The sequence below is a fragment of the Corvus hawaiiensis genome, chromosome 3 (assembly GCF_020740725.1).
Source record: "Corvus hawaiiensis isolate bCorHaw1 chromosome 3, bCorHaw1.pri.cur, whole genome shotgun sequence".
Lineage (NCBI taxonomy): Eukaryota > Metazoa > Chordata > Aves > Passeriformes > Corvidae > Corvus > Corvus hawaiiensis.
Genome location: NC_063215.1, coordinates 69,183,370 through 69,207,129, shown reverse-complemented (window position 1 = coordinate 69,207,129; position 23,760 = coordinate 69,183,370). Strand labels below are relative to the sequence as shown.

Genomic DNA, 23,760 nt, shown 5'->3' with positions numbered 1-23,760 from the left:
CCCAGAGGGCTTGTATATGGTATCAAGAAGAAAAGTCAGTATGATCATGACAGACAGTTCAGTACTTCTAGAAGTACAGCAGTCAACACCCTTACAACCGAATTCCTGTGGTTTTGCATATCTAAATTATGGGTGGGGTCATTCCCTTCATCTGCCGCACTAACACAGCACTGCTCAGCTTTGGGGAGGCTCTGGGCAAGAGTCCTGGGCAAAAAAGTTACCAGCACAACGGAGACTTGGGAGCGTGACGCAGAGACAGCCCAGTAGCTCAGGTCAGAACTCAGCCAGGAGCTGTTATGCCCAGTCACCGGACACCTTTGCTATGTTTTGCTCAGCTCTCCAGCTCTGTAGAGGCTCCTACTGTGGTGCAGAGCATGGTGTGACTCTCTGGAGCCTGTCTTAGGGTAGGATGCTGAGTGCCGCAGCAGGAGAGCCCTCCAGGGATGTCACAGCAGTGAAGCATAGAGCAACCTGAGCAGCTCTGCACCTCAGCCATGGAGCCAGGCTAACCACCAGCGTACCCACTTGTATGGCTCCTCACTCACACTTCAGTGTCAGCCATATCCCAAACGAGACTCCTGCATTCCTGCCTGCACAAAATGCTTCCACTATGATCCATGCTTTTCCATCACACCAGTCTTTCTTGGGGTAGGGTAGAGTTAGGTGTGTTCAGAAATCACAGACATAGCACACGTAGCATGATGGTGCATAAACACAGCCTCCTGCATTCTTCCGTCAGGCCCTGGTAGAAGGGGAGCGCTGTGAATATCACATGGATAGCCACCAGCTCCTAGACATTACCAGAGTCTGTCCTCCCTGCTGTTGGGCCTTTTTTTTACTAATGTGTCCACTTAAAAAAAAACAAGAACAGAAAAATCCCAGCCTCAAAACACTGCCAAGCATGAGTCCTACGGTAAGATTCAATAAACTCCAAGCCAAGATATGCATGTTTCATATCTTAATACTAGGAGAATGTTGCATGCCTTCTGTATTTCAATGAAAACAGGTTTTTTCCACAATACAGAAAATTAATAAAATAACCTTTCATAGAAATAACAAAAGCTGCTCTTTGTTGGCTTACTGTAGGTGTGTCTGAAATCTTCAGTGAGTGATACAGAAAATTTACTATATCTGTTCTGCACACCATAAAAAGAGGTGCTTGAAATGTCCTTAAGTCCATGAAACATGATGATAAGCAGCAGATGAATGATCTTGTTGGTTGCCAGCAGAAGACTGCACTTTTGTGAGGTGGGAAGGAAACCTTTGCTACTTCTAGCTTTTTTTGACCAGACTGAATTCTAAAGATGTCTGTTAGAGTTGAAAGGAAAGGGGAGAAGAGAGCATCATTTTTACAGTTCCTTACTCAACATGCTAATTTAGGAGAGCGGCTTGGGGAAAAAAAACTAAAGACACCTGTTTTCTTTCTATTTTTAAAGAACTCTCTTCTTAAAACAGGGTAAGTATGTTCTCAACGCTCAAGCTGTCGAGCATATCCCCCCAAGGCTGGCAGGCAGGATGGGGGTGCGTGCTGCTATAGGAGGGGGTGTCAGTGGAGCAGCTGAGGTGTTGTCTAGCCAGGTGGTTGGCAGCACAATCAAGGATTGTCTGTTGGTGGGGAGAGCATCTGTGAGTGCTGGCAGAAGTTGAAACTGGATGCAGCTCCATCCCCAAAAATCTGTACCCATCTCCAGAGAGCATTCTGGGTCTACCAGCCTGATCCTTTGGTATCCTAGACTGAGTCTTGACAAGCAGCATGTTCTGGTTTCAATCAGACCTTGACAGATGTTTTTTGTGGAACAGTAAATGTAGATGGCATTGGAGGAGTGGATTTGCTGGAGAGCTTTGGAAATACAATCAGCGTTGCAGAAGGGAACAGAGTGAGTGTGCAGCATTGATACCTCCTCTGTGTAGGAGAAAGCTACAGTTGCCCCCCTTTTCTTCTCCTTCTTGCATCCCAGCAAATTTCAGCAAATGTGGTGTTTAAGCATATCATTGAATGGGCAATGTAAACAGTATGTTTTCTATACTAGTCCCACAGCTGTCCACCAAAAGTCATGCTATTGTAGGGCATGAAGAGTGGAATGAAGGTTCGTTTCTTTAGTCCCTCTGTTCTCACTGGATTTCTGCAGCTGCCATCTACCTGGCAGATATTTCCCTCCAACAGCACTACATATAGGAGAAGTAATTCTCACAGGTAATTCATCATCATCTGTTTACAAGTGCTGTCACTTCTGTGCAGTGACTTAAGAGAAATGATGCACTGGTAAATCTTCTTAAAATAAGGGAGGATAGAAATTATAGCCACCAATAGCTCGGGTCAGGCTGAAGTCAATGGTCTTGTGCTGCCTGGAGCTATGACAGTAATAAAACAAAACCAACAAGGAGCATAGTCTTCATCCATCTTGTGACATTCATCTCCCCCCTCTTTTGAAAAACCCTCCCTCTAACTTCCACAGCACACAGTGCTGGTGGGAAATCAACCTCTTCTCCTTTGTGCCATTGGTGAGGTTAAATGAGAGGCGGGTCCCACGCCCCTCACAGCCACACACTTTATACTAATTAGAAGGCATTAGCTTTTCCTTAGTGCTGTGAACTATCCTACCTAGTCTCTCTTGCCTTCTGCTATAGCTTCCAAAATTAGTTGTGTTGTTGTAAGCAACAGCAATAACCCTATTTACTGAGATTTAAGTGAATTGGAAACAATATACATATATGTGTATTCCTAGGACCCATGATAAAGGTTCAGGTGCCTCTTAACCTCAAAATAAAATTGAAATAACTCCTTCCGGGTTCAGTATTGTGCAAAATGCATGCTTACATCACCAGAGACCCTCTTGAACCCTTACATGCTGAAGATATAGTGGTTGGTAAATGATACTTTCCTTCCTAAGGGGTTAGGGAATGGTTTAGTTCTTATAGCTTAAAGATGACAATGCATTTATTAGTCACACAGCAATTCTTTACAGTGGTTTTGACACTCAAAACCAATTTGTGATGACACTCTGATGGCTTATACTAGGCAGATTTGGTTCCCTTCAAGAAAAGATTTCACCCATTTAAGACCATAATTGCATTGACATTGATTTAATAAATTAAACAGCTGCCAATTTTTTTCTTCTTTAAAGTGGACAGCTTGAAATTACATGGGCAGTTATTCAGCAAAATAGTTTCTTATCAGCCTGCTAAGTGAGAGCACAGATCAAAACAGTTCAGAATAGGACATTTATGAATGTTTGTAATGCAAGGAATATGACCTGGTGTTGTAAAGCACTGAACCATATTATTAGTTATAGGCACACATGCATAGATGAGAGGGAAAATTTGCCACATTCCTGAAGGTGCAAAGCAGATCTGAAAGGTAAAACCGTGTAGGAGAGAGCATAGAGAAGAGGAAGAAATCATTCAAAAAATAACAAAAGAGAAATATAACAAATTGAAAAGGAAAACAGGCTAAGAGACCTCCACCACTGCTTGGACAACCAGAAGGAGTTAAACTGCAATGAAGGCTTATACTTAAAGCTAAAAGACCTTAAAACCTGCTCACCCTCCCCAGAGCAGAGACCCCACTGCACAGTCCCTGCCCTGGGCTGAGCCATGGGCTGGAATATCAACACAGAGCTTACCTCAGCAAAAACAGTTCAGAGCTCCCTACCTGCTTCCAATCGAGCCTTCAACCTCCCTGCAAACAAGAGTTAATTAGCAATTATCATATGAGCTATCCCTGCTTTTTTTTTTTTTTTTTAATTGAGCCCAGCCCATCTACAGGTGCTGCTGTGCTTGTGGTCTCAGCTCGGCTCCTGGAACATACTTCAGCCCTTGTCCTTGCTGGTCCATGATCCCCTCTGCACCAGCATGGGCTTGGCATTCCCCATGTATATTTTAGTGTCTCCCCAGCCTCTCCAGCAGCAGGCCCTGAGCATTTCCTGCAGATAGGCCTGGTGGTTGGTGGCATTAGGATCAGGCTGGTGGCTCCTGCGATAGCACATCCTTCTTGTGGCTGCAGCCGCAGGCTCAGCTCCTTCCCTGGGAGCCATGGTGCCCTGTGGGGTCCTCACCTTTCCCTGCACTAGAAAGCTGTGAGAAATTTGTCTTCTGACATGACTTCCCATTATAAGTTCACAAAACCACATTAAAAAAACAAAAATAGTGTCACTTAAATTACCTGCCCATGGAGACATTTCTTTCCTCCAGTAGGACTTTGTGGTTCATGTCACATAACTGCACTGTCTCTGCTGAGAGGTGCACTGGAGAGAAGGCCACAAGTGTGAGGGAGGTGGCCCATCTCATTAACAGGACAAAAATGACCTTTTCCATTAACCTGATGAACATGTATCACCACTCGCCTCTGCTCTTGGGCTATTTGGCACAACCTCAGGTGAATTCCAGAATGTTTCAGCTGACCAGCAGATTGAATGCATTCAGCTTATGACTAAAAAAAGCTGTTTTATAAGGCTGCCAGCCCTGCAGACCCTCTCAGGGCTGTGAAAGACAGGCTGTGTTCCTCCTGGCACTGACTGCCTCATCCATAATCCCATCCCACTGAGATGTCTCACAGGCACAGTGAAGGTACAGCCGAAGCCTGTGAGAAATGATTTGTGAGCCAGGTGCAGTTTAAGCACCAGCAGCTAGAAAAAACATATTTTTTTTTATTTTTAAATGAGCAGATCTGAGATTTGAGTGACTTAGAACCAATAAATATGGATGTGGTTTTTTTTACAGAGTAACAGTTAAGAGTAGAGCTGGAGTTGGAGCTCTTAACCTCAGAAACTGGGATAGAGCCATACCATATATTTTTATGTGGCAGTATAGGAAAAAAGGTTATCATGTTTTAGTTAGCTAAAAGAAGTTTAGTCTGAAAAGTTACTTTTCTGCTAAAACCTAACCTCAGCTCCTTCCCCTCTCCTAAGATTGTAAAGCAATTTCACACCATAAAAATGTGAATTTTGAAAACACAGCTGCTTGCCCTGATTCCCTGGTTAGAGTAAAACTGAGAAAAACCATGTCTGGAGTAATTTAAATGTTGTCTTTCTTCCTATTAAAAATTTCACTGGATAGTCTGCCAGAGTACTAAGTGACCTCCAGAACCAAGGTCTGCATGTGACTGTCTGTTTGTCCCTCTCACTCCGTGTTACCGCAGGCATCATTTCCACAGTCATCTCTTTTGGTTCATGGGGATCACTTAGTGATGCTGCTCTGGGAACTGCACGTCTCTGACAGTGAATCCACAAATGTCTTTTATCTGAACAGAGATGTTTTCCTCCCCTGCTATTTACAGAATCTCAGGAAGTGTCAATCAGGAAGCTTCAAATAGTAAAGTATTTCCAGCTAAGAGCAGCCTTAACCCAAGGGGTAACTATTCCTACTTTGGAAGCATCAGCCTGTGAGCTCACTGTTGAAGTAAGAACAAATATCCCACTAGGACATTAAGATCATCATTGTCATCCTCAAAACTCAGCGGTGTGGGATCTTTTAAAAATAATAAATTGTCAAAATTTACCAAGATATTGTGATAAAAATGATTATTTAAACAGAGATCTGATTCTTGTAGTAGCCTGTTTTGGGCTGTCAGATTTATGGATTTTCTGGTGGTCTTTAAAACTCCATAGGGTATGGAGTTGCATAATATCAGGTATCATTTAATAAATTTTATCTATTTTATCCTTATTTCTATATGACTTGTGTGTTAGTATCACAGTTCTACAGATCATTTGGTGTAAATTCCTTATAGATTTCTCTTCATTTGAACGTGCCATGCAGCAGTAATCTAGTTGATGAGAGGAGTAATGGTAAATCTTCCCAAATTAAGCCAAGTTGTGTTATGGCTCCTTAGGTACAAATTCTTGTGTCAGCTCAGCTCTGACAAGTGCTCTCCTGAAAGGTGAGGAGCACAGGAGTCCAGGACGAGTATGCTGTTCAGACAGCAGTGAATGAGATATCACTGCTATGCAGCTAAGTTTGTCTGGCATCTGTCTTGACATTGGCAGTTTGAGCAATAATTTCCTCCCCAGATGCTGGGCAGTTTGAGAGAGTTTGGCTCAAGAGGTTAAAAAAATAATGGTCTGGCAGTAAACAGCTTTTTAGAAGTATTATTTGGAGGCTTACTTAAACTTGTGCAATGCTTTGTCTGTAGTGTTAGGAATCACAGCAAGTAACAGTTTCAGATACATAATATGTATCTTTGAATGATCTACCTGAAAGAGAGAGCCCTGTTGGACTTCCAAAACTTTCTCCCAGGACATGACTATTTCAGTTTCTTTCTTTATATCCTGCTTGAATCAGTGGATAACAACGCTCACAAACTTTGGGAAAACTTGAATCTGGCTCTAAATGTCAGGTTTTGATTCTGTTCTGCATATCTGTGAATTTATTTGGCTATAAAGAAATCTCACAGCTAATAAACAAAATAAAGAAATATTTAATGATCCTCAGAGCCATAAACATTAGCCAGTTGAATTTCCTTCTTTCCCATCAAATTCAATCACTGTTCTAAAACTGGTTTCTTTAAAGTCAGTCAGTAAGAGGCAAATTTTTCCTCATGAAGATGAACCATTACTCAGCCTGTGCATCCTGATATTTAGCCTAACACTTGGCCCTGGCCGCTCTGCACTTCAGAGGCAACAGCGGGGGATGAAGCATTCCTCAGCTCCTCGAGGGGTCTGGACCACTGGAAAGGTCAAACAAACAAAGTTAAAATAACCACGAGGCTTGCTGGCCAGCCAGCACTCTGGGTCCAAGATCAGCGGTACTGCTGGTGGTGACTAATACAATTAAATCAGCTCTTGGTCCTGTACTGCAGGAACGGATCTTATAGCGGTGCGTGCTGCTGCCAGATGGATTGCTCAAGCTTGGAAAACTCCCTCGTGTGCACATAATCACAACAGGCCTATTCGGGGAAAAACGTGGCACTGGTGGAGGGATCTTTAGCCGCTTCCCTGTAGGAAACAACGGCAGGGAGCAAACTCCAACATGCAGGCTGTGGGTGGTGAGCATGGGCTTTATGGGTTGCAAAGAGCTGTTTATTTGTTGGGAATGGTGGCAAAGCAGAGCCTGGAGGAATGTGTACCAGGAGGACTTGATGGAGAAGGGGCCAGCAAGCACAGTGGGCTGGCTGCCAGTGCTGAAGATGCTCCACCAGGCTTCCCCCTCCAAGCTGTGGCAGCCCCCAGCCTCTCCCAGAGAGGTGCTGGGTGTCTGGCCATGTCTGCTGTAGTTGTTTCTCCCCTGAAAAATTAGTATTTGGAATAACAGTGAGAAAGTAGGTATCTGGAATTTGTTTGGACTAAATGGCATGGACAGTTTCTCTGTTTCCCACTTTGTGAGGCGCTAGTGGAAAGCTGGAAGGAAAGGGTGGGAAGTCAAAGACAGCTTCTGAACCCCATTTATGTTACCCACTGTGCAGGTGCTTAATTCACCAAAGTCTCGCTGTGGTGAGGTGACCCTTACAATGAAAACATGTTTCCTTTCCTTCTCATCAGGTACTCCTAAGCTTCGTTATCACGTGAGGAGAAACGCAGCATCTGTTTATGGCCATATATTAACACTAAACTCCATAAATTGTATATGAAAATGGAGTGTCAGCCAGGAGAGATAATTCTTCAGCTGCTGCTGTTGGCAACTGTTGAAGTTTGAGACATCCTGTAGGGTAACACAGTAGTGAGCTGCTCAGTTTTTAATGGAAAGCCCCTTTCCTATTCAATTTCAATACTTACAGGGTTCTGGACTATTAGGCTGGGATTTGAGGTACTGCAGATTGCTCTTAAGCAAAAGAAAAGTGACCTCATATTTGACCACTGCGTCTAAATCCATGTTGTTACCACTAGTCCTAACTGTGGAAAAAAATGAGATACAAGGAAGGAAGCACAAGTTGCACCTTCCAGTCTTCCAGTAAGTCTCCTAAATTCATTAACATCAGAACAGTGTTAGTTAGGTGTTAGGTGTGTTAGGTCAGTAGTGTTAGGTCAGACTAAAGGTTTATTCATCCCTTTCTTCAGATTCATCTTGACTATGTTTGTAGAAAGAGTATGAAACCCTTTCCCCTGTACACTCCTCCAGCTCTCTGTGGTTTAAGTATGTCCTGAAGTAAAGCCTGCACTCACACCATAATCTTTTTGTCAGCCATAAACAAAGCTAAATTTCACAATCTCCTCAATTCATTCATTCTTGTGGCCTCTGAAGCAGCTTACTGTAAACACCACCACAATATAACTCCACAGTCATGAACAATTATTTCCTTTCTCTGATTTAATATCAGTTGTTCACTGCATTGTGAAGACCCTGAGCAAACTGTTCTCCATTCACATTTTTCTGGCCATCATCACTTCACTGCTCTTCATCCCATCCTGCATTAGTCTTTCCATTCAGACCTCAGGGCTATTTAGTCTCTCTTCATAGGAAAGCTGTGCTGCACTGACTGTCCCTGTCCTCATCCTGTGCTGTGTCCAATTCTGACACAATGTTTTCTGGGATAGCAGTGACCTTAATGACATTCAGGTAGGTATAGGTAAGGTATAGGTAAACATGCAAACTCCACAGCTTTTAAGTTAGGAAGGCAGTTACTCAATTAAATATTGTTAACTCAGACAACTGAAAGAACAATGTCCTCACTGCTTCGCTGGGACCCACATTTGCCTTACAGCAAGCCCAGAAATGTCCTCTTGGACTCTTTCAAGTGTGCCAAGGCACTCCTGGATTTGCCCCAGCACAGAGCAAAGTTTGCCCAAAGCACATACCCCCGCAAAGAGGCACCCCTCCAAAGGCACGAGGAAGGCAGGCGTGGCCTGCATGGTAGCGCTATGGATGGGGAAAAAAAGGGGAAGATATCAGGGGCAGGAACTTTATGGGATTAATTTTTAAGACAGTTGAGGCTAAAATAGGGTTAATACTTTGAAGGGAAAGTACTGAGTGTGGGGGTAATGACAGTAGCCATAGTAGCCAAAAAGAAAGTGGGTAGGGCCATTGGAGCCCCTGGAAAAATTAGAGGAGGATAGCTACAGGATAGTATTATTTGTACATAAAGAAGGATGAATATACATATTTTAGGTGGGAAAAGTCTGTCTTCTTGTCCTGAAGAAGGCAAAGGATGCACAGAACAAACAAACCCATGCTTGGATAATTATATCAAGATATATGCTAGGCTTCATTATGACAGCAATAGGTTGGTTGATCATTTTTATAGATCAGAATGGGAGAAATAAACGCCTTAGTTCAGGACAGCCTGTGGAAGTATATAGAAGAATATCAGTATGTTTTGTTGCTGTAAAGAGAAAGTAACAAAACTTAAGAGGAATGACATGTAGGCTTGGCTGCAGTCTCTGAGTAAGGTGATTAAAAGGTTTTGCAAAAACCTTTTACAGACTTCTTCTCTTGCCTTTCTGCAAGATGCTTCAGCTTCTGCAAGGCACAGCTGGCTATCCAGGTGAATTGCTTTCCCATCTCTACCACAGAGGAAGGTATGAGCTGACCCAGGATGAGGCAAGGACAACATAAACACTCATTTTCAGACAAATATAAAGTAGCCCCTGCAGCAAGACACAAAATCAAGACAGTGATAATTTGCTGTTAAGCCCAGATTCTAGATCTGAGGACAGGGAGGTGCTCTAGCAGACATGGGACTTCCCTCGCTTTTGCACCTTCCCAGCAAACCTGGTGGTGAATGGGGCTCAGACTGAGCTGCCAGACGTGCCAGCCCTGGCCTGCACACCTGGGCTGGAGGGAGGCACTCAGGTGGTGGGACAGTGGGCATACATGGCTGGCTAACGTGTTCCTGGTTCTTGTAGGAGCCACAAGAAGCAAATAAAAGGGCTTTCACAGAGCTACATGAAATGTTATTGAACGACAAGAGAGTGAATTGCAGACATTTTTTTGTTTACTTTTTTGATGCCACTCAGAAATGTTATTGGAAAAAAGAAATATACTATTATTTATGACATTTCTGTCTCTTCCACGCTGTCTCTCAGAGCTGCTTGGAAACTTCCCCAGCTCCCCACTCCGTTTGGCTTTTTGTCTCTGTTTTCAAGAAACACAGTCTCATCAAAATGGAAAAATATCCAAACAGCTGCACAGAAAATTGAGCAAATAGACTGATCACCTGACTTGAAGCTTGGGGGATAACTGCACTAATAGCAAACTGATTTGTTTTTGTTTTTCCTTTCAGTCATACATTGCTCAACACTGAGATTTACCCCTATCTTAAGGGCTGCTGCAAAAGTCAGATGGTGTTACAGATTTTCTTCAGAGAGGCACAGCACACCAGTATGAGATGCAGAGAATAAAATATGCTTTGTTTTCAAGGAAAGGAGATTAGGAGAGATGCACTTACTCCTGAAAGAGAAATCTCCAAGTTATTGGGATAAACACCATTCTAATAAGTATTAGTGTCCAGTCCTGAGAGGCTGGACTTGCCTGGTTAAGCTGCAGACTGATCTGCTTCCTCCTGAAAGAAAATTCATTCAACAATTTCAGAAAAAATTTAGGGAAAATTATATAATAGCAGCAATAACAATAATCCCTCAACTGTATTTACTCCTGTCACTGAGCACTTGCTACCTCATTGCTTTGGGATCACGGCTACTGGCAAAGCCTGGACCTCATCCTTTCTGTTTGCTTAGTTGCTAAAATGTTAACAGTTAAACGATGAGTAGATTTATTTTGCACTGAGAATGGTCCAGCTCAAAGTGAGTCTCAAGGCTGGCTGCAGCAACAGTGCACCATATGAATCTGTTCAACAGATTTGCCACAACACTGCAGGATCTGGATGGGATGTTCCCCAAAATGTGCTTCTCCTGCTGCACCAGCTGAGCCTCAGCAGCAGTGAGCGAGTTGTCTTGAGTGAAACACTCATAGCTGCGGTATTCAACAGAGAGGAATGGAGTGGAATAAGCACCTCAACAGATGATCTAATGACAAGGCGAGCAAGGAGAGGCGATGAGGAGAAAAGGGGGAGTGAAAACACAGGATCATCAAAGGAAACATGGGCAGGAGGCAGGCATGCAGCCGTGTGGAAGGACTCAGAAGAGCTGTGGTGGCTGGATCTCATTCCTCTTGAAATACAGATGACTTTTCAATAATCTTCATCTGTCTTTTTAAACAAAGTATCTGGGGTTTTCTCCTATTTTCTGTCACAAGCATGACTCAAACCAGCCTCAACTGACACAGCCATGAAACCATTCTTGCTCTTACTGTACTTACCTGCCTCATTTGATATCTGCCCCAAACTTCCTCAGTAATGTAGTCCACAGTCCTATAGATTTATTTCTCCCCGTCTTTTAAATCTGCCACCTGGACAGGATCAAGTTCTGCAGGGAATGAGAGGAGCATCCTGTAGGAAGAACATTCAGCTCATCAAGGCAGTTGTAGTGCTCTTGGTAGTACGAGTTGAGGCTGTACCACAAATTGTAATTGTTCTTTTCTCTACCTTCTAAGAGCATTTGGCTTTATGATCTTTAAGAAAAGTAAATGGAAGGCAGCAAGAGATTACTGTATATTAATAGGCTTAAATACACAGATTCATTTCACAGACAAAAGGAGATAGACGGGGGGAGAAAGCTTTAAATATTTCACTTTAATTTGCCTTTGGCATAAATTCTACCAGCAGTAGTTTTATCTCTCAGTAGTAGTAGTAGTACTATTTAGCTATCCAGTAACCATTCTTACAAGTGTAAGAACACAAAGGTCACACAAATACAGCAGATCAAAACTAAGAAAACTTTAATGTTTAGCAACTTTTTTACTTGCTGCTTATCCAGTAATTCCAGCTTTAAATTGACCATATATGCTTATTTTGAAGAAACCTTTTTAAAAACTTTTCAAGTGCCTCGTTCTAAAAGTAATATTTATGCAGTCTAACACTGAAGATAGTGAAGACCAGAGGCTGCTTACCATAACAGAGAAACAATTTTATAGGCCATCACAGACTTGTATTAATTGTACAGAAGCAGGGAAAGTTAAAGCCAAAAATGCAGACAACATAGTTCCCTCACTATGAATTAGCTGTTTATTGGATTTTATTTCTTTACTTTCCAGTAGATGGCAATCCAGCACTTGGCCAATAAAACAGTCATGTGGAGACACTTCTCTATGTACAAGTCTGTGGCGGCTTTAGTTATATATTCTAATTCCAACTTTGGACTGCAAACTTTATCCAAGTGAATCATTAAAGTAGTGTTTTATTATATTGCTGGTCAGCATGAGACAACACCAGAAAAAATAAGACTTGAGAAGTGAATGTGGAAATGGCACTGAGTTTCAGAGCAGGGCAAAATTTTAATGTCTTTAATGGCTGCTTGTTGTTTTAGTTATGCCTCTTACATGGATTTTTAGAAGACCTGGGAGGTAAAACTATAAATTTTGGTATCTTCCCATTTGGAAGTTTACTTGCTCTTGAAGTGCTGTATTTCTTGTGTTTAAGAAAAGATTATACAGAACTCTCTGAATTCTGTCCTTTCTGTATGACCCCTTTCTCCAGAAGGTAGCTGGGTGTCACAGAGTGTCTGTGCCTTGTCTGCTCATTTACATTGCTCCAGAGAAATTTCTGGGGTTGCTACTGGAAGATCAAACCCACAGAATATGTCAGATTTGGCAGGAACCCTGCCTCAGCTGCCAGCCTGTCTACTCACCTGTCCCACCTGCCCACATCAACAGAGCCTTCCGCAGGGTTTGGGGTGGGTGCAAGTGGTGGTATTTCCCTTCAGAGCAGGGAGCTAGGGGAGGTATGGGTTTAGGGGAAGCAGAAGAGAGATCAGGGGGTTTGGCACCAGCTGTGCATTGCATGACACAGGGATAGCTGAAGTGTTTCACATCATCCCATGGCTGTGTCCCAGCTCAGGGCTGCACAGGCAGGGAGACCCATAGTCCAGCAAGGTTACCTGGAGAGAGGTTGCACACATCCTTCTGTGGAAGAGAGTGACAAATCAGTAAGCAACAAAGTGAAGGGAAGACAGGGAATCAGTTGAGGTTCAAGAGTATTTTGCTAATATCTGAGAGTCCTCATGGGCTTTCTTCATCACTTTGTTTATGCATTTGTTTTGAAGCTTTGTGATTTCTGAAAGTATGGATTGATAGGGGCAAAAATGGCCCTCTGTCAAATATTTGACCCTTTTGTAACAGAGATGAAAGCAGCAGCCCTGCGGAACAGTTTTCATTTTCAGACCCTTGTACCAGCCATCAATTACTTACTTGAAGCAAGCTGGAGCTTGAAGGAAACTGCAGGTTTCCATGAGATGGAGATAACGGCAGCAAGTGGCAGAGCTCCTGTGCAGATGTGGCTCTGAGAGGCTCACACTCTTTTTTTGTTAATTGGCTCACTAGCAACAAGGGTAGGGCTGCTTATTTGGTCTGCTGTCATCATTTGGGTTTTGGTTGGTTGGTTTTTAAAAAGCCCTTGGGTTTTAGACATAATTGATGCAAAGGCGGTGACAAACCTTGTAGCGGCTGCTTCCTTTATAGGTTAAGCCACTGAGCAGAAACTGTATGTCTGGGAAAACCAACAATCTCTTTCATGTTCCCACTGCTAGGTGTGCAGAAGGATGAATTGGATGTTGCAATTCAGAGTTAGCCACATCCTGCTCAGAACAGCACAGAAACACAGAACAGCGGCCCATGGCGAGAGCCTGATGTCTCACCTCATCCAGTGGTAATTGTCCTGAGCTAAGAGATGCCTCTTCTAGGGGAGAACAGCACGTAGTTCCCACAAGTGGAAATAAATGAGAACTTTCTTCTTGTCCTTAAATTCTTCATATATTTTTAAGGAGTTCCTCCTTTAAAAACATATGCTTAAACTAACTTAATAAATGCATAATAAGGCAAGGCACAACCTCGCCTAATTCACACCAAATATATGCCTGAGAATGGGAGACCTCTGTGTTCCCAGAAGGTAAGAAACGCTGCTCTTATTTTTAAGACACTCATCAGCTTTCCACTAATTTCTTCATCCAGCCCTTCCTTCTTTCCCTCCTCTCTCTCCCAGTAAGCCCCACTACCGCCTCAGCTGTTCCATGAGCTGGCTGATCCCTTTTCCTTCCTCCTGTGCCCTTAATGCAGCCAGAGCAAATACATGCCAGGAATACTACAGAGACAGATTTTCACTTTGGCTGCTTGGAGGGACTGCCATGCTTGGGTGATTCAGGCACACCTTGGGAGGGCATGAAGGAAGAAGAGGTGCACGGCCTGGAAATGTTATTCCCACAGCACACACAGGATTAAACAGAAGGTAAGGAACCCTATTGGGGCTGATATTGGAAATAACAAAAAACAAATAAGAGAAATGAAATATTTCCTACTCTGGCACTGTGAAAACCTTGCACAAGCTTCAGGGTGCAACCTGACAGATCTTTGCTGTTTGCTCTAAGTAGGATTTATCTAGATTTACTTCACATACATCAAGAAGACAGTGTCTGTAGGATTTTACTGTTAGCCACTAAAACTGTTTGCTTTTCTGTGCCTTTCACTGCTTGTGCCTCAGGGCTTAATGCTCCTAGTAAAAGCAGTATTTGTCAGAATTAAAGAGTGCATCTGGCATGGATGCTCTCTCAATCTCCTGACTGAATTGAGTTTCTCTTCTCCAAATAGCATCTTGAATTCACAGAACTTTATAAAAGTTACAAAAGTTCTCAGCAAAGTAGATACACCTGGAAAAATGAGCAGAAATAGGCACCAGTATGGAGGGTCTCCAGCTCACTGGTTTTGTTTTCCTGCCTCCCTTTCCCAGCTGAACCTGGGATCTTTGTGAGGCCCTGAGGAGGTATTCACCAGATCAGTGCAGTGTTTCCCCAGGCCACTTAGACCTCTTGGGCTGCTTGCACATGGCATCACAAGCCGCTTTTGTTTTTGCACACTCCTAAGTGAGCACCAAACAATGACCAGAACTTGACAAAACCTTGGCTTTGGTCTTCTCACAGGCCAAACACGTAACATGACAGGAGAAGGCAGTAGGATGCAGCTCACAGGGACGCAAGGAGGCTGAATCTTGCTTTACTGTGTATGCAGACAAGCACAGACAAATTTGTTTATGTGTTCCTGGGCATGAAACGACTCTGAAGCTTTGCCTGCAAGGTTAAACACTGTGTTGCCTATACCTGTCAGCTCCAGGGGAGACATATCCACACATGGACAGGCATTGGATTTGTGGGAGATTGGGCCATTGCTCGTGATGTGAATTTGCATGAATCCTCACAGACTCAGGTAGAAGCCTCCCATATTCCTGAAGCAAGACACAACTGACAAAATTGCTAAAATAGACACCAAAAAAAAAAAAAAAAGGAAAATAATCAAGTTTTTGAATGCCTTCCAGAGGTTTTCCTGTGCCAAAAAAGCAAATTTTTGACTCATGATCACATGTGGGTTAGAAAGCAGCCTGAAACCTTTCCTTACTTTGTCATCAGGCTGAGGAGAAGAAAACAGCTAAGGCAGCAGTTGGTCCCAAGGCATGTTCTAAATAAAAAAAAAAGTCTTTCTCAAGGGGAAGTGGTTTAATGAATTGAGAGAGCCTCTCATCTCTCATTTCATTAGATGACTTTATTAAGCACATAAGCACTTATTTGTGTAATTGAATTGATCTAAGCCATTCTCCTGCTCTTCAGAAATTGCACTGCTCCAAATCCAAAACACCTACTATGATGCTCATGCTTTGACGAGCAAGTGCAGCCTGTGCTGTTCTGTAACAGCAGCAGATCTGATGGCAGTGGGAGGCAGGAGAGGAGCAATCCTGCTTCTCACTCTCAGCAAATGTGGCCTTAGTCATGCAGCAGCTCCTGTGGATGGCAGGCAATTCAGTGCTGCTGAAAGAAAACAAAAAGTTATGTAGTGTTTGCCTGTAGTCTCCATGTGCTCAGGAGCATCACTAATCTTGCTTTCAGATAGCCAGTGCCAGCTATAAAATTGCTCACACCTCAGGGTATACTAGGTAGTCCACAGGATTGCAAATTCATTTAGTTTTTGGCTTTGTAGGATTGCTAGGACCTGAGCACATTTGCGAGTTGAACTAACCTTAGCTCTCACTACCAAGCTCGTTCCACTGGGGACTCTGGACATCAGGATGGACGACAGGCTACTGTCACACTGCTAGTGCTGTACAGGAGCAGCTCACCACAGGGTTGAGGTGGCACTGCATGGTTTTTTTAATCAACACTGAACTTGCCAGAGAGACAACCCGGTTCCACTCTTCGAGGCAGAGAAAGGAGGTGTTTTTTTTTTGTTTGGCTAAGTGCAAATGGAGCCACTTAAATCAGAACTTTAAAAGTGAATGCTAGTATTCGGTAACAGCTTAGTCATGCTTCAGTAAAACATAAAAAAAAAGATAAAAAAAAAGGCAGAAACCCCCACAAACCAGTAGATTGATAGCCTAATTCACAAGAGTGCCCCCTTAAGGCAGGATTTGCGGACATAAACACCGGTCTTGTTTTCATGAACTTGCACAGCTATGTATGCATTTTGTGGCTAAATGAAAAAAATGCAACTTGTGGGAATTTCAGAATAGCATATGCATAATATCATAAGGAATGTAGAACTTGTCAGGGATGCAAAGGGCTCTGCCTACCTGAGATGGGATCTACCTTGGGAGAGCCAAGTCCAGAACCTCCAAGCCTATGCAGGACTCGTCTCACAGATGGTGAGCTTAAGCAGATTCAGTAAACAACACAGCCGTTTAAAGTGCAAAATTGTAATCCCAACTCACCTTTCTCTCCTACTCAAACCTGTCTAGTCTTGGAAGCAGCTAATCCCACCAGGCATCTTTCTGTTTGACCGTAGGCACCTTTATTTTCCATTAACTTCAACTGCAGCAGGCCAAGCAACAATATTCCTTTGAAATAAGATCTATGGCTTTGTTCTAGCCTGACTCTTTCTGGAAGAATACTAATTCTATAAATGTCCTGAAAAGTTTTTAAAGAGGGCTTGGTGTCTTTTTGGTGTTGAGTATTAATAAGTTCATTTATGTGTGCAAAAATTCTTCTGCTTGGAGTCAGGCCCAAACCCACTGGAAATGACAGAATCTCAGTAATATCATAGCTTTGGGGTCAGGACTTGAACATTATCAGTACGCTTACACCTGCTAGCACAGTCATGCAGGTGCAAGCTCAGCATAGACTGCTTGTGTTGCAGAATTGAAGGAAACAAATAATGATGTCCATTCATGCAGTGAAAGACTGCAGTGCCTGCAAAAGGGAAAGGCTAAGAAATAATAAGAATCATAGAATCAGAATATGCTGAGTTGGAAGGGACCCACAAGGATCATTGAGTCAAACTCCCGTCCCTGCACAGCACCATCCCCAAGAGTCACACCATTTGTTTTGTACTTTTGTCCATTTAGTGGACTCCTGAGGTAGCTCGGGTGGTACATGTAACATTACATTCATAGCTTTTAAGTCTCTATGGGCTTACACAGCAATCTTCTGCTCAGGCTTAAAGTTTCTTTTTCTAAGTATCAGCAGCAAGAATTTTTAGCACTTTTCTCCCACATCTCTTTTTCTGGTGCAAACACATACGGAAAGAGAACTTTTAGAATAAGGATAGGTATGTATGTGTTGGGGGACGGCAGTGTTTGGTTTTGGCAGCAGCTACTGTGGTTAGCACACATTTGGATCAAACACAGCAGCAAAATGCTGAGAGCAATAGATGGGGGCTTTGTGTTTCAGCTGCTCCCAATGTAATCCTGGACCACAGCAATCTTGGAAGGGAAGCAATACTCCTTCCAGCTGCAGAAATGGCAAGCGCCCTGGCTTTTCATGTTGTGCAGTGTTTGTTTTGTTTTTATTTCTGTTTTGTTTCTTGAGAGACCCTTGGAAACAGCCGGTCCCGGCGCCAGCCGCTCCCGCTGCCCGCGGCGCGGCGCCCTCTGCCGCCCGAGCGCCCTCAGGGACCCGCAGAGCCCATGGAGCGCACGGAGCGCATGGAGCGCTCGCAGCCCTCACCGCCCTCGTTCCCACGAAATGTTCGCCACGTCGCGCAGTTCTGATGGGAGCGCTGCCCGAGGGGAGCCGAGGATTCAGCTGCCTGGATCCAGCCCAAAATATTTCTGTGTTTTCCTCTTTATGTCGTTTCCTGAGTTCAGCTTCCGGTTAACGACAACTCGTGCAGACACAGCCCCCCGCCGTTCCTTGGGGCTAAAGCCACAAAGGATTAACTTTAAGCTGTTGCCATGAGGAGCTGGCAGCGCGCTGTTAGGCAGCTAAGCATACCCATTAATTGCACAGCGAATTTAACCACACCAACAAATGCAAAACAGTAAGCAAGAAGTTACTCAAGTGAGCTGGAAGTGCCAAGAGTCATGTCCCAAGGCTCGGTTGCCCCAAACCCTGGACATTGGCATCTTATTACAGACTGAAGACATTACCTGATTGCTCAGGAGTTACAGTACTTTGCCAGCCAAACGAAGCACAGCTGCATTTGAAAACCAGGTCTGAAATCCCTTCTGGCAGGCAAGAGCTGTAACTGCAACTCCACAGCACTGTACTCATGGGCCCTTTCTCTGGGTCCAGCAATTGTAATTATTCCATTGCCAAGTGGTAAAGCTCCCAAGGGGAGACCTGGGAGACCTCTCACACATACCTCACTGAGCCCAGCAGCTGGACATTCACAGGATATAACAGACAAAGTTTGGACAGCGCTGATTCACATCATATCATAATTTAACAGCTGCTCCTAGTCCTGGATTATCAGGGCTTTTAATATTTTAAATGTTTTAAACCTTCTTCTCCTGCTGTAGATGTGTTGAGAGTGCTTACAAGGAGAGGAACTACAGGCTTGGAAAGCTACAGGTTGAGAGCCCAAGATATAAGCAAAAAAATTAAATTACTGGACACCACTACCAGAGCACTAAATAGAGGATATGTTAGCAAAATTAAAAACAACAGAAAAAATGAGAGAGACCATGGAAATTTATTTACTTTTTATCTATGAACAGTATGACATATAATTATAGACAAGTTTTGATACACAGGAAAACCCTTTTGTCAACCATTTTTTTGCTAAATGAAACAGCACAATAATCTTTACACATTCATATTTTGTTTTTGCTTTTTTTCTTTACAATACACAGCTTTCTTGGGTTGAAGCAAACTGCAGGACATATTGAGTACTGGTATATTACAGCTACTTACATCATTTAAGAACAGCAAATGGAGAAAAATAAGTTATTTAAATATTGATTTCATATACAGAAAGTGCAACTTTGTTAGTTGTTACATAACTTGCTTGACAGTTTTGATTCCCCAAAGGGTGTCAATTAATGATAAAAGTATCTTGGACCAAAAGTATTATTTATTCTAAAAATAATACAGTACAACTGCACAGCTGTGACTTGGTGAATCGACCACTATTGCTGCTCTTAGAGATGATGGCCTGTTTGAATACTGCGATGTTTAATGCTTCTGATCATGCTCCCAGTCTGCATCCACAGCCAGGCTCATAAGAGCACAGGGAATTGCCATCTGGGTAGCAACAGCAGGTTATTGATGAAAGCATAGGATTATGATGGCATTTGGTAATATTTTGGGCTTGCTGCTTCTATTGTTAAATAGCTGTTTGAGTTACTAAGATACAACGGATAGATACTTAACACAGTGAGCCTGAGTGGAGCAGATGAGGATTCCAGCAGCAGGTTTCTTCTGTGCTTCCCAAGAGTTAATGAGTGAACTTTTGCTTAGGGCACTGAAGGGTTGCAAGAAGATGCAAGAGGTTATGGCTCTCATAATGCACCACCTCACCTGCTTGGGGGAATGCCACAGGTCACTGAAACCACAGCAGGGAAGCTCAAACACTGAGAAGCTTAAGGCTTTTTTTAGATTAGAATATAAACTAAAATTGCAATTCAAGTAAGACCACAAAGCACAGTCTTTAAAAGAAAACAAAACAAATATTAAAACTCTTAAATCTCAAACTTCTCACTCCAGTCCTGATGGGTATGATTTGGTTTCCCTGGGTCACATAATCATTTAAAAGGTATGGATTTACAAAGAGAATTTGGCAAACAGGTTCAGCTTATTCCCATAAATCTCCTTCTGTTATTGAGAGGGGAAAGTGATTAATATGGGAGAGCTTCATTATATGACTTGTCTTCCCTTGCAACATGAGGCAATTTGTTTCCTATTTTATTGCTATAGTCAGCTTGGACTTTACCCTTGCTCCGATATAACTGCTGTCCACTTACTTCTACTCTGTTCTGGTCCCTCCCAGCAATCCCAGGAAGTCTCAATACTCTTTCCATCTCCTGCTTACTGATAGTCACCATGTAAGCCTCAGAGAGGAACAAGAGAAAAATAATAATTATTAAAAAAACAATTTTTAAACATTTTTTTTCTTTTTTTTTTTTTAGAATCATAGAGAATACTGAGCTACAAAAGGGGACCCATCGAGTCCAACTCCTGGCCCTGCACAGCACCATCCCCAAGAGTCACGCCATGTACCTGAGGGTGTTGTCCAAATGTCTCTTGAACTCCCGTCAGGCTCGGTGCTGTGACCATTTCCCTGGGGAGCCTGTTCCAGTGCCCAACCACCCTCTGAGTGAAGAACCTTTTCCTGATATCCAATCTAAACCTCCCCTGACTCAGCTTCATGCCATGTCCTTGGGTCCTGTCCCTGGTGACCAGAGTGAAGAGATCGATACCTGCCATTCTGCTTCCTCTCATGAGGATGTTGAGACTGCAATGATGTCTGCCCTCAGTCTCCTCCAGGCTGAACAGACTCAGCTGTTCCTCACAAAGCTTCCCCTCCAGACCCTTCACCATCCTTGTGGCCCTCCTCTGCACACTCCCCAATAGCTTAATGTCTTTTTTATATTCTGGCACCCAAAACTGCACACAGGACTCGAGGTGAGGCTGCACCAGATTTTCACCAGCTGTACAAAACATGTCTGCAGTATGTCTCCTGATTCTGTCATATCAGAACATGCTGCTTATCAGACACCAAGGAGAATATTGCAGAGCTTTGCAATTTCAACTTGCATCACTGAATTAGTTGCCTTCATATGATGGTAAGCAGTAAACACTGCTGAAATATGAAATGAGGGAAGTAAACCTAACAGCTATCAATTGTACCAGGAGGCAAATTAGTTATCATCTGTAGTAAAATGCATATTCATCTGCTTAAAACGTGACCATGAAAGAAGGGCCAGATACAGTAAGGAATCATGGAGTAACCACAATTTTTCATTCACCAGTCTGAGAGCACTTTATCAGGAGAAGTCATTAGCTCAATATGAGGCTAGGATAATTGGGGCACCAAACAGTGAAGTGCCTTGTCTGGTTTTATACAGTAAATTGATGTCAGAAATGATATTGGAAATAGCTACACATCCTGGCCTGTGCCCAGGTTTCTATACTATCTCCTTTTGCCTGCCAGACTAAGCTTGCTCTGTCTTCCATGGAGCATTTGCACTACAAGAAGCTGAAGGACGCACCATATATAGATCCCAAAGAAAAAGCTAGTTATGTGCTATTCATGATAATTTGTATTTGGTATATAAAATGTGTACCCAATATAGAAAAATAAAATCTGTCATTAGTCATATATATGACTGGAACGTTTCACATGGAGTTAGGCAGAAAAATATCATTGCATCATGAAAAATGGTTCATCACACTTGCCAGAAAAATGCTCTTTTCCAGTGAGAGGTAACATTAACAGAGTGGTGAGGGATATCAACCGTTCTAAAAATCACAGTGTTTTCGTAAGACTATATGGGAATTTTCTTGTCCATGCAATGGAATTACTGGGTCTAATGATTTCTATGGGACACAATTTGCTTTTTCAATGCAAGTGAATTTTCATTTGTAGAAACCCACTGTTTGGAATCAATATGGTCAGGATACCAAGTCAAAGCTGCAGCATAATGATTGACAATATAACACAGTACACAGAATATGATTAAAATGAAAAGCAGTTACATATATACAAGGCAGTATATCTTGGAACAGTTTAGTAACAACAGTAAATGCAGACTGTAGTGAACAAGGAGTTAACCTGACAACCGAAACCTAGCATAACCCTGCATTGTAAAAGCACCTCTACAACACAGGAGATATTATGATGAGGCATTTTATAGAAGCTACTTCAGCTGGCAATCACCCTAAATGCAACTTAAGTGTGACAGGTTGAAACAAGGCTTGGGAAATGTGAATACAGGGAAGTGAACACTAAGTAACTGCTTAAAAGCTTATTTTAAGGCAAATAAAAAGCTGATTGCTAGAAAGCAGTTATAAAAATGACCTCAGCTCTGTACAAATAAAAAGAAGCTTTCTGACTCTCTGTGGGTTAGTTGCATTGAAGTGACAAAGATGGACCACACTGAAAACTAATTTCAGTCCATCAACTTCAGCCTAGCTAAAGGCTTCGTGGCAACTGCGACCTATACCAAGCAACAGCAAAGATGACTGGGGAGGGCTTTGTGTTTATCTCTAGATTGCTGAAATAAACAAAAGGCATTTGCCAAACAGCTTCTACTGGAATTTGCACCGTGATTTGTACCTGCTCTTTAGGACTGATTTCAGGTACCTGGAACCTAGATGTACGAAAGACCTAGATGTACTAGCATCACTCACAAACTTGAGGAAAATATCCAAGGATCCCCTAATTCTGTGAAGCTGTGTGATTCTCAGGCCAACCCTGTGCAGTTTATGAAATAGGAATACTTTAGATGGGTGTGAGGGGGGAGGGAAGTACCACATCTATGTTACCTGGTGGTTGCTTCTCTTCTCCTTCAGTTGCCAAAGACTTTCATATCCTTTGAAGAAGATATCTGCCTGTCCTGGGGAGCCACTTCCTTGATCCCTTTAGCTACGTGAAGTAATTAGAGTGATACTGGTGCAGGAAGAAGCAGTGGATTCTCGACCAGGCAAGGTCACACTATTGAGAATGTTAAATTGCCTCTGGATCAAGAGGTTTGAAGAGTCTTGCTGCTGCCAGGAGCTTGCTTATGTGCCTTTCCTCTGTGATGCCAGCTTTTTGAAGGCAAGTTTGTGACAGAGAAGGCACTTTGCTCAGTGTGTTGAATCCTGCTTCTGTGAGCAGGCTGGAATACATAGGCAGACCAATGGAAATCAGCCAGTCAGATACAGAGGTGATGAGTCCTGGGGACACAGGTTTACGGCAAATTTCTGTGAGTCCTCCACTTGGAATCTGGGGAGTAAAAAAAGAAAGAAAAGAGAACCTTTAATGTTAAACATCTCTGATTCTACAACAACTCTTTTTTCTTTTTATTTTCTCTTCCAAACTGGTAGAATTTCATAGCAGATGTTTTAACTTCTCTCATGTCACATTTGTCAGTATGAGAGTGGTGTGGGCTTAAAGGCTCAGATCCCTTGGCCAGAAGCAATGACAACAATTTTGGCAATACAGACACAGTGGGCAGTATCCAGCTGTTTGGCTGACTGTCAAGTACCATTCTGAATTAGTCTGAGATCAGTAAAGAATACTCAGTAACAAGACTTTTCACAGTGATACATTTAATTTCTCACTAAGGCAAGAGAATACCAATTTTGCCTATTACCTCCTCAGACATACCAAGTTCCCCCCGAAAAAGCCATCAAAGTTTTTGATGGTTTCTCCCTTCTGCTTTTCCCAAGGAGGAGTGGACACTAGTATAGTTTAAGAAATGAAAAAGGAGTGTAAAACCTTTCAGATTTTAATACAGAAGCATTTAACACATGCCACCCTTAGTGAGCAAGTCTCTGTTACCACTGCTTGCAGTCTGCTTAGACTTTTAAGGCCATTACTTGGTCAAGAGAGGGCTATCCACTCTCAGCTTCTGACTGTCCTCGTTTGGGACTGGGG

The 23,760-nt window shown here is 42.8% G+C and overlaps 1 protein-coding gene across 11 annotated transcripts in view; it reads right to left on the bottom strand.

Annotated features, from left to right (window-relative positions):
- Positions 1-18,851: 18,851 nt before the first annotated feature.
- SASH1 (SAM and SH3 domain containing 1) overlaps positions 18,852-23,760 on the bottom strand; it is a 534,286-nt gene continuing 529,377 nt past the window's right edge. For all 11 annotated transcript variants that reach the window (XM_048296504.1, XM_048296509.1, XM_048296505.1 and 8 more), the window contains one exon: positions 18,852-23,106. In XM_048296504.1, the coding sequence (XP_048152461.1) occupies positions 22,846-23,106 (261 nt within the window). In that variant the 3' untranslated portion in view covers positions 18,852-22,845. The remainder of the gene's footprint in view (positions 23,107-23,760) is intronic.